At 38.7% G+C, this 18508-nt stretch overlaps 1 protein-coding gene across 2 annotated transcripts in view; it reads right to left on the bottom strand.

The window, feature by feature from the left end:
* GLRA3 (glycine receptor alpha 3) overlaps positions 1-18508 on the bottom strand; it is a 240913-nt gene that overhangs the window by 35802 nt on the left and 186603 nt on the right. For both annotated transcript variants that reach the window (XM_003415819.3, XM_003415818.3), the window contains exon 7: positions 7180-7394. In XM_003415819.3, coding sequence (XP_003415867.1) covers positions 7180-7394 — 215 coding nt within the window. The remainder of the gene's footprint in view (positions 1-7179; positions 7395-18508) is intronic.

Here is an 18508-nt window from a genome sequence, read left to right as displayed (position 1 = left end):
ATATTATATTTCCTATGAATCAATGCTTTCTTTATACTGTAAGGCAGAAGTCTGTGATCTCTTCATTCTTTTTCACTAATTTGGTGATCCTCAGGGGGGGAAATATAGTTCAGCACAAGAAGAGAAGGATTCAATTAGTTTTTACACTCTCTTCAGAGAGATTAAAAAAAGATGATATTCTCTCTAATTTTTCAAGTTAAGTCTAAGTGTTAAATGAATATTGTAAAAAGTTCACATTTTCCTAAATATCTGCATGGTATTCCTTCAATGCACACACATCAGGTTCTGAGTCAGGCTCTGAGGACAGACGTATATAAAGGATATTTTGTCCCTTCAAGAAGCTACTCCTGGTGGGTTTCACGGATATACTCAACAGGAAAAAGTTGAAAGGAATTGAGGTCAAAGGTTCTAAGTGATTATGAAGGATATATAGCTTTTGGCACAGAATTTGCAAAAGTTATGGGTTTCTGAACTATTTTTGAAATTTCAAGTGCTTTTTATTTTTAGTATCTCTGTTCTGAAAGGAATATAACCATAATGACTAGGGACAAGGTGGGAGACATCCACATAGAAACTCCAAGAATTCCTCCCTCTTTCCTCTTTCTGTCTCTCCTTCCCCTTTCCTGGAAACCCTGGTGGTGTAGTGGGTAAGTGCTATGGCTACTAACCAGAAGGTCGGCAGTTTGAATTCACCAGGCGCTCCTTGGAAACCCTATGGGGCAACTCTACTTTGTCCTATAGGGTCGTTATGAGTTGGAATTGACTCAATGGCAATGGGTTTGGGTTTTTTGGTTTTTCTGCTTTCTCACTATGTTTTTTTGAGTATTCACTACGGTGCCAGACTCTGGTTTGAGCCAGGAGAGGAAAGTTTAACAAAGCATTGTTCCTGAGTAAATAAAGGTATATGTTTACAATCTTTTTTTTCCCCCTCCCTCGCTCTCCAAGGCTTTGGGTGCAGCACACTCCCCACCCCACTGACTTTGGGTTTGGCCCTGGCTGGAGCCTAGGGATGACTTATGAAAGCATACAGAAGTTTCTGTGTGCCAATTCTGGGCAAAAGTATTGCACATTTCTGCTTGCCTTCTTGCTTTCCTGCGCTCCTCCATGGAAAGAACATACTACAGTATACCTGTGGTTCCAGAATGAGGAGACATGGGGAGCAGACCTGACCCTACTCCATGGCCTACATCCGAGCCTGCCCTTACTCAGCCAATCCCAGACACACCCAGAGGAGGCACAGCTGATTCACAGGCCTTTGAGCAAGAATAAATGTTATTGTAAGCCCCTGAGATTTGGGGATCCTTATTACACAGAATAACTGCAACAAAACTGAACTAAAGCTGTCCCTAGCACCAAGACTTTCATAATGTATTGTGCTAAGAGCTAGGATTTAGATGACCGTGGAATTTAGTGATTCTCCACCCACCACTAAGTTTGCGGACAAGCATGTGAATGTGCGTGTGTGCATCTGACTGCTTATCATGGTATGTTCAAAGGTCTCTGCAATAATAGGTTTGAAGTTCATTTTTAAAAGAATGAACTAGTATATGCATGATAATACTTGCGTACTTGAGCTGATGATACAACACAGAAGACATGTGCTAAAGCTAGTCCTTAACTGGTACCTATAAAGCAGGAGGAGAAAAGGGGTGGGAGTAGGTCTCTAACAGGAATTAATTGCTCTCCAAGAGTAGAAAAGAAAGGCTAAACATGTACGAAATATTCCTGAATAGCCGAGTTGTCCAGGGTTTTCTAATCTGGGTTCTTTCTGAAAAGCTAGCTTTCAAATTAAAATTATATTTTGTCTCTTCTACTGATTTTCTCTATTCGTACCCCTACCCACACTTAATAAAAAAATACATATTCCTAGTGCTGAGATACTAAGTAGGTATTAGCATACATCAAATTTATACTAAAAAATTGTTGAATGATTGTTACTATTCTCTATTTTACCCCTGATTAAAAACTAGTCCTCCAGGGATAATTGCTTTTTCACATCTAAAAAACACAAATAGTTAGGATCTCAGAGAGTTTGGGAGAAGTGGTTCTGGCTGATAATTAACCAAACTGCCCTGCCTATTTCATGTGTGGGCTCAAGATGTCTATGGGGGAAGAAGGGAGAGAGGAGAGGAGACTTAGGGTACTCAGGTGTATTGCTGGCAGGAAGAGGAGGGACAACCACAAATACACCTACTTTTGCCCTCTTTTTGGACTTTCTTCCATTTGAAAAATCATCTCTGGTCTGCTTCCCTGTCCATCCACAAGTTTAATCCTGAATTCTGAGGCCCAAGTATCCCTCATCAGAACTTTGAGAGTTAAGATGTTCGAAGAGAACTCTGGATATCGATCGCCCCCAACCTTCACCACCAGTAACTATAATCACCACCTGCCCAGCTACTCATTGGAATGCCACGCCTAACTCTATTCTTTCCCTTGTTCCCCAGTGTCCAATCCACAAGTAAATCAGGTCTGCTTTATTTCCAGACACGTTTTCTCAAAAACATCTACCTCCTAAGTCCATCTGCTTCACTCCATCTCTGTTGCTCCCAATCTAGCCAGACTGTTATCTAATACCTCACTTGGTGGACTCTTTGTTCCACTTCTGCCCCTTCTATCTGGTCTTCACATAAAAATCAGTGTAATCACTTCCCATATTAAAATTCTCCAGTGGTCTACACTGCTCTCAAAACAAGCTTAAAATTCTTACCAAGGTCTATAAAGCTTTTTTATGATATGGCCCCACGATCACTCTGCCCAAAGCAGTGGGGTTAGGAGGTGCGTCTTAAGCTGTACAACCTCGAGTAATTGATAGCGATGGTGTACATATGTCACCTTCTTCTGGCCTCCTGATGCAGGCACTGCAGAAATATCAAATAGCTCCTAGTTACAAGAAATAAATTACAGGAGTCTTACTGCTTGGAGCTATTACATGCTTGACTAACCATGGCATGATAGAGGCCAATGTAACAGGAAATATTTGAGGGGAGCCTCAGCTCTGTATTCTCAAGGCGCTGTCTAAAGTATATTCTTTGAGCTTTCCTTCTCTGTGTTTGACCTGACTGATTTCTAAGCTGTCTCTTATCCTCCAGGAAACGTGTTGGCACAGAGTGTGGACAAAACACCAAGCGGCTATCATAAATTAATGACCAGTTGTCTTTTTCTTCCTGTATCTACCAATCCTCAGTTATTTTGCTACATTTCATTTTGCTTCTCTACTTCCTAGAATTTGTCAGATGTTTAGGTAGGCAGACTTTCAGGGATCTGATTTTTTTTTTTTTTAAATGGGTTTGAAAACAGCAGATCTTGAAGTCTCTGGTTTTAGATTTTCATTCTTAAATATAACTATGAACCATCACCTTCTGCCTTTCTAGCCCCCAAAATCCTAGAATCAGAATTGCATTTTCAGGCTATTTTCTACTGTTTGAAGGGGTTCCATTCTGTAGTTTAATTCTTGTTATCCTGGATCTTCAGAGTCTGTCTTCCTAAATTCTAACATACGTGACTAAATGTGCTCAACCACCCATTCCTTAACTGTCCCGAAGTCTAAGATCATGCAGTCACCTTCTCTTAAGGTATCACTTTTCCAACCAATTCCTTATTGTTGGCCAGAATTAAATCTCTTGTCACACTTCCAGAAGTCACTATCTCTATGATGTGAGAGATGGGAAGGCTTTGTATAAATGTATGTGTGTCAATGAACTCATGGTTGAAAATGTATTTCTTCCCTAAGAGCTCAGTGAAATTAATGACATTTTAAACCTCTACTATTTCTGGAGAAAAAGTATGAAGCCATCCCATATCTCTCTTTCCTTTTTCTAAACTTTTGTTTCCACTCTGTCTTTTTAATTGCTTTTTTATTCCTGCTACCCCCATTTCTTTGTGTTGGTGAAGAATATTGAGTATACCATGGACTTCCAGAAGAACGAACAAATCTGTCCTGGAAGAAGTACAACCAGAATGCTCCTTATAAGCAAAGATGGCGAAACTTCTTCTCACGTACTTTAGACATGTTATCAGGAAGGAACAGATCCTGGAGAAGGACATGATGTTTGGTAAAGTAGAGGGTCAATGAAAAAGAGGAACACCCTCAAGGAGATGGATTGACACAGTGGCTGCAACAATGGGCTGAAGCATAGCAATGACTGTGGGGATGGTGCAGGATCAGGCAGAGTTTCCTTCTGCTGTATATAGGGTCACTATGAGTCAGAGCCAACACGAAGGTACCCAACAACAACACCACCATTTCAACCTCCGTGTTCTCCCAATTCTGCTTTACTGTGTGTTTCTAAACGCCTTTCTGCTATGCATCATAGAGACCACATATGAAGAACTACTTATTCTATTAAAAAAGCAAAAAACTTGTCTGTTACTGTTTTTTTGCTATGTAGATTTTTAATTTCCTGATGCATTGCAATACAGATTCTCTACTTCCTCATATCTCCCCCACCGAAATGAGTGAAGGAATAGGGTGGTATGCTTTTATTAATTTTCATTTTCCTTGTTAAATCTTCTTTGCAATTTTTATCATGTAAAAATCATATAATGCACGCACCTCTCCACCACTATCGTGATTATACATCATTCTCATGAACCAGTTACCGGTTTTTCCACACAATTTTAGAACCAGCTCACACACTCTCTCTGCTCTCCTACTTTTCCTGACGTTCATGCAAGGGAATAACCAGGCTCCTTAAGACATAACTTATCTACCTTTATATCTGTCATCTTAAACTACACAGAGTAGGTGTAATAAATCCATTTTAGGGCAAATGTAACAGGTATTGTGCAGAACAAATACTGAAGGAGGCCAATTCAAAAGTTTAGGAATTTGGCAATTTGCTTGATAACAACTCTGGGACAGCAATGAATAGAGACACACGGATGATGAAATTGTGTCTTTGAAGAAGCACAGAATGAGAGAATGTGGAGTTTCTGAAATTACTTAAAAAAAAAAGAAAAAAGGCCGACATGATTTATGGAAGTGCCCTTTCAAACGTGAAATATGGAACAAAGTAAGACTCAAATGTCAGAATACAACTAGAAATACCAATACATCAGGACGATGCATGGGAAGGATCTAGAAGGGAATATGGTAAGGGATCAGGATTCACCGGTTCCTCCGTTAAGAGAGATAAGAACTACAGTACTTTCACTTGCAATTTGTTTTATATGCTTAAGTAAGCGAACTATTTATATTCGATAGCATGGGTTTATTAATTCTCATCTAATCCATTTTGTTGCCATTTTAAAATACCAAAATAAAAAATTCTTTTTTTTTTTTTAGGTTAATATACAAAGACATTTCCAAATTGTTTTCTATCATCTATTGACATATATTATTCTTGAACTCAGAAATGTGTGTGTCAGTAAAATATTACGTAGTATTAAAATATTTATCTTAATCATTTAGATTTTATAAATGTAATGGGGATTCTGATCTCAAAGTTAGCAGGTGGCGGTACTTGTAGACAGTGGTTAAATAAAGCTTATTTCTCCACATGTTACAAGGGCAGAGAGGCAGGGATTTGTTGGCTGGTTTTCTCATCAGTTTAGATGAAGAGAGAGAGAGAAATAAAGCAGGATCTGAGCAAGTTAATGTAACTTCCTTAAAGAGAGCATTTTGCTCTTTTCTATCCAGTTGACAGCTTACAGAACAAATAAGCTTTCATTTATATTTAACTCATGAAGGAGACCAGTGAGTAGACTGGTGATTTCATTTACAAATGAACTGTGGAATTTCAACTATTACTTAGAGCCCTTGAGAGAGTTAGACATGATAAGTAAACATTGAGACTTATTAGTTGAAAAATTATAAGCAGATTTATAATTTTCACATGGACAATACTGTATAAAATACTAGTTGATGTTGACCATTTTGATAATACCATTAAATGTCAAAAAACATAGATACAGCTTATTTTGAAAGGCAACCGTTAAATTTTAGAGAGGGAGGGTGAGCACTGGCAGTTATCAATTCTTCGTATATTGCGTATCATTTTTTAATGATTAAGCGTCCTGCTGCTAACCTTTGTTTATTTAAACATTTTAATCTACATAAATTAAATGTAAATTTAACCTACAAATTCCACATAGAAAGCAATTCACTGTAAGGGCTAAGGGGTGGGTGGGCACGAGAGTAGATTTATTTATTTTTTTTAAGTTAAAAAAAAAAGTAGATAGCATTAAATGTATCAACAAAATAAATAAAATTTTATTACATTGAAGAACATAATTGCAATGAAAACTATAAAACTTGTTGGCAGCTAGGCAAGATTACTAAATTTAGAGAGTAGAAACTCCTTTTAGAAAGTCATTTGCAGAAGAAAATAATCTTTTATTCCTATGTTGCTCATTGGGTAAAAACAGCTTCCTATGTTTTATTGTAGCATATCTCACGAAAAATTTGGGTTTTTACAAACCTCAAGGAGAGAATGGTATTATTTTATAATTCTGGCAGCTCAGCATGAACTAAAATCCTGGAATTACATAAGTTCTCCTATCTATTGACCTCTGGCTACTTAAAAGCAGAGAAAAGCACAAATACCAAAATTATAAATACCATATTTATCCCTGTAGACACTGCTGTAGACACTCTCATACAATACTTGTGGGAGGTAATTGCTATAATTTCTTTAAGGAGGAAAATTTGGCAATGCATGCTAATGCATACAGCCATCAATGCAGCAATCCCTATTCTAAGAATCTACACTAAGGAAATAATACAAAACATGTGCAGTGATATACATATAGATAGATGTTCATAATATAGATATTCATAGTAGTGCCATTTCTAGTAGTAAGTAAAGGATGACAGTTTATACAATGGAATACTGTGTAGCCATTTAAAATGACCTTTTTTTATGTTCAACTTACATATATGTTTGATATATTTTTTAAATGTTTAAATATGGGTACAAAAAAATCCTACAGTGTATAAAATATTATGGAAGTTTAAAGAATAAGTGGTCATAACACAAAATGTGAATAGCAAATATCACTGGTTTGTAGAATTTTTTCTTCATCTATTACTATATTTTACAAATTTTCTGCCTTGATTATATATTACTTAAAAAATAAGTAATTAATAAGTGCTGTTAAAAAGGATCTGGCAAAAGCTGAGAATGGTCTCCATGTAAGTATATATGCGAATGTATGTGTACGTCCATTTAGCTCACTTACCTTTGGTAGGGAGGCTCGGGACCCTGAACTCTGTGTGGTCATAGTCAGTACGGTGGTTATTCCCAAAGCCACCCTGGCTGGAGCTGCATCCATATTAATCCAGAACGACACCCAGGACAGAATAACAATCAGGAGACTGGGAATATACATCTGGATCAGATAGTATCCCATCTGTCGTTCAAGATGGAATCGTACTTCTATGCATGTGAACTTTCCTAAATGGTAGGAAAATAAATGCAGGGATTGTTAAAAACAGGTGTTTGTTATGACATCAAATATTCCAATTTCGTTTCCACAATAATTCTGTCCTAAATTTTTCCATTACAATGAAGAGACCTTAAATCACATATTCCAAGTGGTTCCTGGAAAACTTTTTTTTTTTTTTTTTTTTATGCTAGTATCTAGAAGCAATGTATCATGCATGTACTTTTCAGGAATAGTATATAATCTCATTTATTTCACATTTGAATAGCACTTCCTACTTGTAAAAGTACTGAAAGAGCCCATTATTTCACTTGATTGTAACAATTGCCTCTGAGGTAGAAGAAAGAAATTTACATATACACCTTCTTCACTCATTGCCCATTCCTGGTACTTTTAAATGTTTATTTAGATCCACGTGCAATTTTTTCCAGAGGATTGACTTTACATTTATTTTAAAGTAAGTTCTAGGAGATAAATCAAATTCAAGATGAATAGTTCTTTAAATTATAATTGAAACCAATAGGAAAATGTGTGTTATTTTCCATTAATGATTTTGAACATAAATTAAAAACACTTTAAAAAAAGTGAGAAACTTTTGTTCTAGATATGTATGTCTCTGTGAATGTATTATGGTAAGTAATTAATACAGGAGAAAAATATGTTTCAGATAAACACTATGTTTCTACTTCTACTTATTCCCTGCTTTCATTCCCTGTTACCGTGTTATTTCTCCTTAGAGTTAACGTTCTTCTGAACCATCTGATTCTAGGTTTTATCCTTTCCTTACTCCAACTATTTTAAAAAGGATGAGGACGGTGTGTTAGCATCCTTTAAGTGACATTCTCTGATTGATCCAACAATGAAAAAAAAACGACAGAGAATTCTTTCAGAAAAATTGCTAGCATGTTTTACTAGATAGGGGTCAGTGCAAAGCTTCTATTAATGTGACTTGGGCCACATGTTACTGTGATGCAAGGACACAACCATTGCATGAAGGGATGAACGCAAGATTGCAGGGCTTAAAGGTCTCAACAGTTTCTTGAGCTCTGAGAAAGTCAAATTCCAATCTTAAATGTCTAGTAATCAGAAACAAATGTTCAAGCTATACGTGATTCCTGTATCGATTTGTCAAATACATACAGAATGCCTAAGAAAATACTTTAGATTATTAAAGCTGTCTTAAAATACAATGTTTTCTAACTTTTTATTAAAAAAACAAAATAAATTGAGGCAAGAATAACCAAAATATTTTATATCACTGTTCAATAGCCCACTAAAATAGCAAACAGATATTATCTGTAACAATTATTGATCACATGGAAACTTTGTATAAATCCTCTAAGGTTCATATGATTCTCAAGGGGGAAAAAAAAACCTCTCATTGTGCTTTAATCCTTTAAAAAGTGTTTTATAGGTATCACTGCAATGGGGAAAATTATAGATACATACATAAATACATACATACATATATATGTATAACGGACACACACATTATTTATATATAAATATTATTAACATAATTTTATACTGTCCCCAATTTCATACAGCAAATCAAACCAAGGAACACAGATAAAATCAATAGCAGGAGGATAATAACTGCATGAATAATAAGGTGAAATAAAAAAAAAAAAACAGAGAGAGAGAAAAACCAGTACAATCATTTGCCAGTACATTATACTTGGAGACAAAATGTGGTAATTTTAAGGAAATAAAATGATTTCTTATAGTGAAGTAAATGTGACATTATGAAATTGCATGACAAATATTCTTACATGATATCTTAGGCTGGGTTACCTAGAGAAGCAAAACCAGTGAAGCATATAGGGAGAGAGAGAGAGAGGAAGGATCAGTAGTTGGAAAATATGGTCTTGGTGATAGAAAGGACCCTGGAGATTGCATGATAGAATTTTCCAAGATCAATGACTTATTCATTGAAAATACCTTGTCTCAAAAATACAAATGGAATCTGTACACATGGAATTCACCAGATGGAATACACAAGAATCAAATCGGCTACATCTGTGGAAAAAGAAGATGGAGAAGCTCAATGTCATCAGTCAGAAAAAGGCTGGGGGCTGAGTGCTGAACAGACATCTATTGCTCATAGGAAGTTCAAGTTGAAGCTGAAGAAAACCAAATGAGCCCACGATAGCCAAAGTGTGACCTTGAATTTAGACACAATCTCAAGAATAGATATGACGCATTGAAAACTGATGACCAAGGATCAGACAGAGTTGTGGGATGACATCAAGCATATCATGCATTAGGAAAACAAAAGAAAACCATAACCAAGCCAGTGCCATCGAGTTGAATCCAACTCATAGGGACCCTATAGGGCAGAGTAGAACTGCCCCATAGAGTTTCCAAGGAGCACCTGCTGGATTTGAACTGCCAACCCTTTGGTTAGCAGCCATAGCACTTAACCACTACACCACCAGGGTTTGTTCATATATGTACAAATACCTAGAGATAGGTAACCACTACACCACCAGGGTTTGTTCATAAATGTACAAATACCTAGAGATAGAAACCAAAAAGGAAGAGCATGCTTGACATTTCTCAAGCTGAAAGAACTGAAGAAAAAATTCAAGCCTTGAGTTGCAATATTGAAGGATTCTATGGCACGTGTCTGTCAGTTTGTTGTACTGTGGGGGTTTGTGTGTTGCTGTGATGCTAGAAGCTATGCCACTGGTATTCAGACACCAGCAGGGTCACCCATGAAGGACAGGTTTCAGCTGAGCTTCCAGACTAAGACAATCTAGGAAGAAGGACCTGGCAGTCTACTTCTGAAAGCATTAGCCAGTGAAAACCTTATGAATAGCAGCAGAACATTGTCTGATATAGTGCGGAAGGTAAGCCTCCCAGGTTGGAAGGCACTCAAAAGATGACTGGGGAAGAGCTGCCTCCTCAAAGTAGAGTTGACCTTAATGATGTGGATGGATTAAAGCTTCTGGGACCTTCATTTGCTGATGTGGCATGACTCAAAATGAGAAAAACAGCTGCAAACCTCCATTAATGATCGGAACCTAGAATGTACGAAGTATGAATCTAGGAAAATTGGAAATCGTCAAAAATGAAATGGAACACATAAATATCGATATCCTAGGCGTTAGTGAGCTGAAATGGACTGGTATTGGCCATTTTGAATCGGACAATCATATAGTCTACTATGCTGGGAATGACAACTTGAAGAGCAATGGTGTTGCATTCATCATCAAAAAGAACATTTCAAAATCTATCCTGAAGTACAACACTGTCAGTGATAGGATAAGATCCATATGCCTACAAGGAAGACCAGTTAATATGACTATTATTCAAATTTATGCACCAATCACTAGGGCCAAAGATGAAGAAATAGAAGATTTTTATCAGCTGCTACAGATCAAACATGCAATCAAGATGCATTGATAATTACTGGTGATTGGAATGCGAAAGTTGGAAACAAAGAAGAAAGATCAGTAGTTGGAAAATACGGCCTTGGTGACAGAAACAATGGTGGAGATAGAATGATAGAATTTTGCAAGACCAACGACTTCCTCATTGCAAACACATTTTTTCACCAACATAAATGGCAACTATACACATGGACCTCGCCAGATGGAACACACAGAAATCAAATTGACTACATCTGTGGAAAGAGATGATGGGAAAGCTCAATATCATCAGTCAGAACAAGGCGAGGGGCCGACTGGAAAAGATCATCAATTGCTCATAAGCAAGTTCAAGCTGAAACTGAAGAAAATCAGAGCAAGTGCACGAGAGCCAAAATATGACCTTGGGTATATCCCACCTGAATTTAGAGACCATCTGAAGAATAGACTTGACGCTTTGAACACTAGTGACCAGACAAGCTGTGGAATGATATCAATGATATCATCCATGAAGAAAGCAAGAGGTCACTGAGAAGACAGGAAAGAAAGAAAAGACCAAGATGGATGTCAGAGGAGACTCTGAAACTTGCTCTTGAGCGTCGAGCAGCTAAAGCAAAAGGAAGAATTGATGAAGTAAAAGAACTGAACAGAAGATTTTAAAGGGCCTCTTGAGAAGACAAAGTAAAGTATTATAATGACATGTGCAAACAGCTGGAGATGGAAAACCAAAATGGAAGAACAAACTCGGCATTTCTCAAGCTGAAAGAACTGAAGAAAAAATTCAAGCCTCGAGTTGCAAACAGTGAAGGATTCTATGGGGAAAATATTAAACAATGCAGGAAGCATCAAAAAAGATGGAAGGAATACACAGAGTCATTATACCAAAAAGAATTAATCGATATTCAACCATTTCAAGAGGTGTCATATGATCAGGAACCAATGGTACTGAAGGAAGAAGTCCATGCTGCTCTGAAGGCATTGGCGAAAACAAGGCTTCAGGAATTGATGGAATATCAATTGAGGTGTTTCAACAAACAGATGCAGTGCTGGAAGTGCTCACTCGTCTATGCCAAGAAATATGGAAGACAGGTTCCTGGCCAACTGACTGGAGGAGATCCATATTTATGCCTATTCCCAGGAAAGGTGATCCAACCAAATGTGGAAATTATAGAACAATATGGTTAATATCACATGCAAGCAAAATTTTGCTGAAGATCATTCAAAAATGGCTGCAGCAGTATATCGACAGAGAACTGCCAGAAATTCACGCTAGTTTCAGAAGAGGACATGGAACCAGAGATAGCATTGCTGATGTTAGATGGATCCTGGCTGAAAGCAGAGAATACCAGAAGGATGTTTACCTGTGTTTTATTGATTATGCAAAGGCATTCGACTATGTGGATCATAACAAACTATGGATAACACTGGGAAGAATGGGAATTCCAGAACACTTAATTGTGCCCATGAGGAACCTTTATATAGATCGAGAGGCAGTTGTTCGGACAGAACAAGGGGATACTGATTGGTTTAAAGTCGGGAAAGCTGTGCATCAGGGTTGTATTCTTTCACCATACCTATTTCATCTGTATGCTGAACAAATAATCCGAGAAGCTGGACTATATGAAGAAGAACGGGGCATCAGGATTGGAGGAAGACTCATTAACAACCCACGTTATGCAAATGACACAACCTTGCTTGCTGAAAGTGAAGAAGACTTGAAGCACTTACTAATGAAGATCATGGACCACAGCCTTCAGTATGGATTACACCTCGACATAAAACAAAAATCCTCACAACTGGACCAATGAGCAATATCATGATAAATGGAGATAAGATTGAAGTTGTCAAGGATTTTGTTTTACTTGGATCCACAATCAACAGCCATGGAAGCAGCAGACAAGAAATCAAAAGATGCATTGCATTGGGCAAATCTGCTGCAAAGGACCTCTTCAAAGTGTTGAAGAGCAAAGATGTCACCTTGAAGACTAAGGTGCGCCTGACTCAAGCCATCATATTTTCAATCACATCATATGCATGTGAAAGCTGGACAATGAATAAGGAAGACTGAAGAAGAATTGATGCCTTTGAATTGTGGTGTTGGCGAAGAATATTGAATATACCATGGACTGCCAAAAGAACAAACAAATCTGTCTTGGAAGAAGTGTGGCTAGAAGCCACACTTAGAGGCAAGGATGGTGAGACTGTGTCTTACATACTTTGGACATGTTTTCAGGAGGGATGAGTCCCTGGAGAAGGACATCATGCTTGGCAGAGTACAGGGTCAGTGGAAAAGAGGAAGACCCTCAACAAGCTGGATTGACAGAGTGGCTGCAACAAGGAGCTCAAGTATAACAACAATTGTAAGGATGGTGCAGGACCGGGCACTGTTTCGTTCTGTTGTGCATAGGGTCGCTATGAGTCAGAGCTGACTCAACGGCACCTAACAACAACAATATGGGCAAAATATTGACCGACACAGGAAACATCAAAAGAAGATGGAAGGAATACACAGAGTCACTGTACCAAAAACAATTGGTTGAAGTTCAACCATTTCAGAAGGTAGCATATGATCAGGAACTGAAAGTACTGAAGAGAGTTCAAGCTGCACTGAAGGCATTGGTAAAAGTCAAGGATCCAGGAATTGACGGAATATCAATTGAGATGTTTCAACAAATGGATGCAGTACTGGAGATGCTCGTTCATCCATGCCAAGAAATTTGGAAGAGAGCTTCCTGGCCAACTGGCTGGAAGAGATCCGTATTTGTACCCATTCCAAAAAAAAGTGATCCAACACAGTGTGGAAATTATTGAACAATATCATTAATACCACACACAAGTAAAATTTTGATGACGATAATTCAAAAATGTTTGCGGCAATACATCAACAGGGAACTACCAGAAATTCAAACCTGATTCAGAAGAGGACATGGAATGAGGGATATCACTGGTGATGTCAGATGGATCTTGACTGAAAGCAGAGACTACCATAAAGATATTCCATGTATTTTGTTAACTATGCAAAGGCATTCAACTGTGTGGATCATAAGAAATAACTGATAACATTGTAAAGAATAAGAATTCCGGAACTCTTAATTGTGCTCATGAGGAACGTGTACATAGATGAAGAGGCAGTCATTTGAACAGAGGAAGGGGATACTGTGTAGTTTAAACTCAGAAAAGGCTTGCATCCTTTCACCATACTTATTCAATTTGTATGTTGAACAAATTATCTGGACTATATAAAGAAGAATATACCTCCAGGATTGGAGGTAGGCTCATTAACAACCTGCGATATGCAGATGACACAACCCTGTTTGCTGAAATCTAGGAGGACTTGAAGCACTTACTTATGAAGATCAAAGACCACTGGCTTCAGTATGGATTACACCTCAACATAAAGAAAACAAAAATCCCCACAATTAACCAATAAGCAACATCATGATAAGCAGAGAAATATTGAAGTTGTCAAGGATCCATTTTACTTGGATCCACAATCAATGCCCACGGAACCAGCAATCAAGAAATCAAATGATGTATTGCAATGGGCAAATCTGCTCAAAGACCTCTTTGAAGTGTTAAAAAGTAAAGATGTCACCTTGAGGACCAGGTGCACCTGATCCAAGCCATGGTATTTTCAATCACCTCATATGCATGCTGAACAATAAATAGGAAGACAGAAAAACTGGTGCCTTTGAATTATGGTGTTGCAAAGAATACTGAACCACCAGAAGGACAAACAAATCTGTCTTGGAAGAAGCACAGCCAGAATATCCCTTAGAAGTGAAGATGGCGAGACTTCATCTCATACACTTTGAACATGTTATCAGGAGGTACCAGTCCCTGGAAAATGACATCATGCTTGGTAAAGTAGAAGGTCAGCAAAAGAGAAGAAAATACTCAACGAGAGATGAATTGATATAGTGGTTGCAACAATGGGCTCAAGCATAGCAACGATTGTGAGAATGGAGCAGGATTGGACAGTGTTTCATTCTATTGTAGATATGGTCACTAGGAGTTGGAACTAACTTAATGGCACCTAACAAGAACAACAGATAGAATCATCTCAAGGAAATGGCTCGTTCAGTTATAGAGGTTGGCCAGTGCCAAGACCATAGGTCAGGTGTCAGGCTTGAGGCTTCTCCTGACTTATATAGCTGCAGGGGCTGATAAACCCAAGATTGGCTGGACAGATGATGGGCTGCTGGGTAACAGTGTTTGGAGGCTGAGGAATCAAAGAATGATAGGTAATGGGGAGGGCTTCTGGTTTACATGCTGCCGAAGACAAGCAGACAATATGGTATGCCACTGGCTCAAGTCCCAAGAACCAAAGGTCAGATGACAATTTTCCAGATGCAAGGTCTAGAGTGAAAAATAGCCATCGAGTTTTGCCAGAAAATCCATATATATTGGTTGAAGGCCACACCCCTGAGGAAACTCTGCTTATAACTGATTGGCTGATCACATCAGATTACATCATGGAGGTGATTATATTATAACACAAAATGGAGGGTAACTATATCATTATACAACGTCAAAACACTGAGAATCATGGCCCAGACAAGTTGATACACAATCTTAACCATCGCAGTCTACCCCTTGCGACTTGTCGCAATCTTGAAATAAAATTACAAAGTCATACTTCTGCCTAATATGATGCAACTAACACACATAAAACAAAACACACTAGCCCCATTTACATCTTATATTTCATAAGTGAAAATAACAAAAATATTTGATGCACACATACTAGGAAGGAATACTCATAACAATTACAGTCCTCACTCACTTCTGCAACAGATCACGTGGTCATAACTGATATTTAGAATTACCTTCTTCCACCACTCATTCTGTATTTCAGCAGGTTGTAGTTCTTTTCTTGGTTGGGTAACTCAAACCTTTATTCCTGAGGGACTGCAACATTAGTAGTCTTGTTGGAATTGGGTCGCTATGGTTTCCCACTGAATTTAATCACGAGACATGGTAGTACTAACAGATTTCCTAAGGGATCTCCTGTATTCCAGACATAATCTTCTTCACCTCCATTATGTAATACCAATGTGATTTCTCCTTAGTAATCAGGATCAGTCACATCACCCTGTATGACTTCTTTATTTGCCTGTTGATCCAGAGACATAAAACGCTCAAAGTGACCAGGTGGCATTCTTAACTACCAGTTCAATGGAATCAGTGTTGTGTCTCCAGGCAGGAGCAATTATCCCTTTGGATCTAAGACCTCTAGACCCACATAGCATAGGATCATGGGGACAGGAAAAAAAATTTCATGAGTGGGTCTCTAGGAGTGGTGCCACTCCTGTTTCCACCACTTGATTTCTGGGCCCCTTGAATCCTGGCTATAGGAGAAACAGCACTATATGTTGGATGCTGGTTTAGATCGTATATAGCCTCTTGGTGAATATTGCCTCCACCCTGCAAGTTAATGCCACGTAGCTGTAATTGTGTCTTTAGAAGGCAATTCCATCATTCTATCAAGCCAGCTGCTTCAGAATGATGGGGACTATGATAAGACCCGTAAATTCCTTGAACATGGGCCCATTGCTGCACTTCGTTTGCTGTGAAGTGAGTCCCTTGATCTGAGGTGATGCTGTGTGGGATACCATGATGCAGCATAAGGCATTCTGTAAGTCCACGGATGGTAGTTTTCTCAGAAGCATTGCATGCAGGGAAGGCAAATCCATATCCACAGCAAGTATCTATCCCAGTAAGAACAAAATGCTGCTCTTTCCATGGTGGAAAGAGGTCCAATATAATTAATCTGTCACCAGGTTGCTGGCTGATTACCTCGAGAAATGATGCCATATTGGGCACTCAACGTTGGTCTCTGCTGGTGTTAGATTGGGCATTCCGCAATGTCTGTAGTCAAGTCATCTTTGGTGAGTGGAACTCCATTTTGCTGAACCCACGCACAACCTCCATCCCTGCCACCATAGCCACTTTGTTCCTGAGCCCCTTGGGCAATAACAGAAGTGGCTGGGGATAGAGGATGACTGGTTTGCACAGAACACATTTTCTCATCCACTTGATTGCTAAAATCCTCCTCTGCTGAGGTTATCCTTTGGTGAGCATTCACATGAGACACAAATATCTTCACTTCTTTGATCCATTCCGAGAGGTCTATCCACATACCTCTTCCTCATATCTCCTTGTCTCCAATTTTTCAATCAAGTTCCTTTGAAACCACAATCAAGAAAAAGGCATTGGCCAAATCAATAGCTGCGTGCCAGGTACCAGGAAATGTATTAATTTTCTCAAGCAATGAAACCACATCTGGAACAGCTGCTGCATCTGGAGTCTCCACCTGGTTAAGTTTGTGATAATCCACTGTCGTTCTTCAAGATCCATCTCTTTTTCGCACAGGCTAAATAGGCAGTTGAATGGGGATGTAGTAAAAACAACCTCCCTTGCATCCTTCAAGTCCTTGATGGTGGCAGTAATCTCTGAAATTCCTCCAGGAATGCAGTATTGTTTTGGTTTACTATTTTCCTAGGTTGGAACAGTTCTAATGGCTTCCACTTGTCTCTTCCTACCAAAATAGCCCTTAGTCAACTTCTCATGGATCCAATACAGCACCTGCCAGTTCATTTATGTATTCTGGAACTGGGAAAATGACTGCAGGGTGGTTTTGGGGACCCACTGGTCCTACTGTGAAATGAATCAGAGCTAAGGCTCTATTAATAACCTGATCTCCATATGCCCCCACTCTGACTGGTGGGCCACAGTGATGTTTTGAGTCCCCTGGAATTAGTGTCAGTTCAGAGCCAGTATTCAGTAATTCCCCAAAAGTCTGATTATTTCCTCTTCCCCAATGAGCAGTCTCCCTTATAAAAGACCATACATCTCTTAGGAGAAGACTGAAAGAAAGATCAAAGATACAAATTTTTTGCAGTGTAGTGGGGTCCATACTCAATGAACCCAGCTTCCCCTTCTTTCAGTGGGGAAGAAAGATCAAAGATACAAAATTTTTGCAGTGTAGTGGGGTCCATACTCAATGAACCCAGCTTCCCCTTCTTTCAGTGGGGAAGAAAGATCAAAGATACAAATTTTTTGCAGTGTAATGGGGTCCATACTCAATGAACCCAGCTTCCCCTTCATTCAGTGGGTTGTGGGTCTGTAAACTGGCTCAATCTTGGAATTGATTGAGAAGCTGTGACTCTCTGTTCAGGCAATTCCAGTTAAACTGCAGTTCACATGGCCTAGAATTCTTCTGCTTATACAGATCAAGTAAATATTTACTGGATTTCCTATCTATTTCACCTCTAGGGACATCATGACTAAGTAGCCAACACTATAAATCCATATGAATCAGACTACTCTGATTACTGCTTTGACTCTGCTGTCCATTAGGGTGACCACATGGATCTTGTCTTTGTCAACTGAGTGTCACCACTTGACCCCTACTACCATGGGGTCCAATCAGCCCATTGCAGTTAGGTGTCTTAATTCAGTTAAGAGGGTTCCCATTGTCAAATCTTATTTACATAAAATAGCAATCACAGCAGCCTTCAAGGATGTTGGGGCTCCCTTCACAAATTTGTTCCTCACTGTTGTAGTAAAAGGTGTGCCCTCTGTGTACTCCATGTGTAGGTCTGTGGGTATAACGTAATAAACCCACTCTAACATGCCAATTTCCCTAAGCCTTTGAATGCCTTCTTCTACAATATACAAAGACAGGTCTGGTACTTCAGCTGCACTTAGTATAAGGGCACCGCATAATCCAAACCTTAGCGAAACAACCA

The sequence above is a fragment of the Loxodonta africana genome, chromosome 21 (assembly GCF_030014295.1).
Source record: "Loxodonta africana isolate mLoxAfr1 chromosome 21, mLoxAfr1.hap2, whole genome shotgun sequence".
NCBI lineage: Eukaryota > Metazoa > Chordata > Mammalia > Proboscidea > Elephantidae > Loxodonta > Loxodonta africana.
Note: the sequence above shows the minus strand (reverse complement) of the source record. Positions and strands in the feature narration are given on the sequence as shown.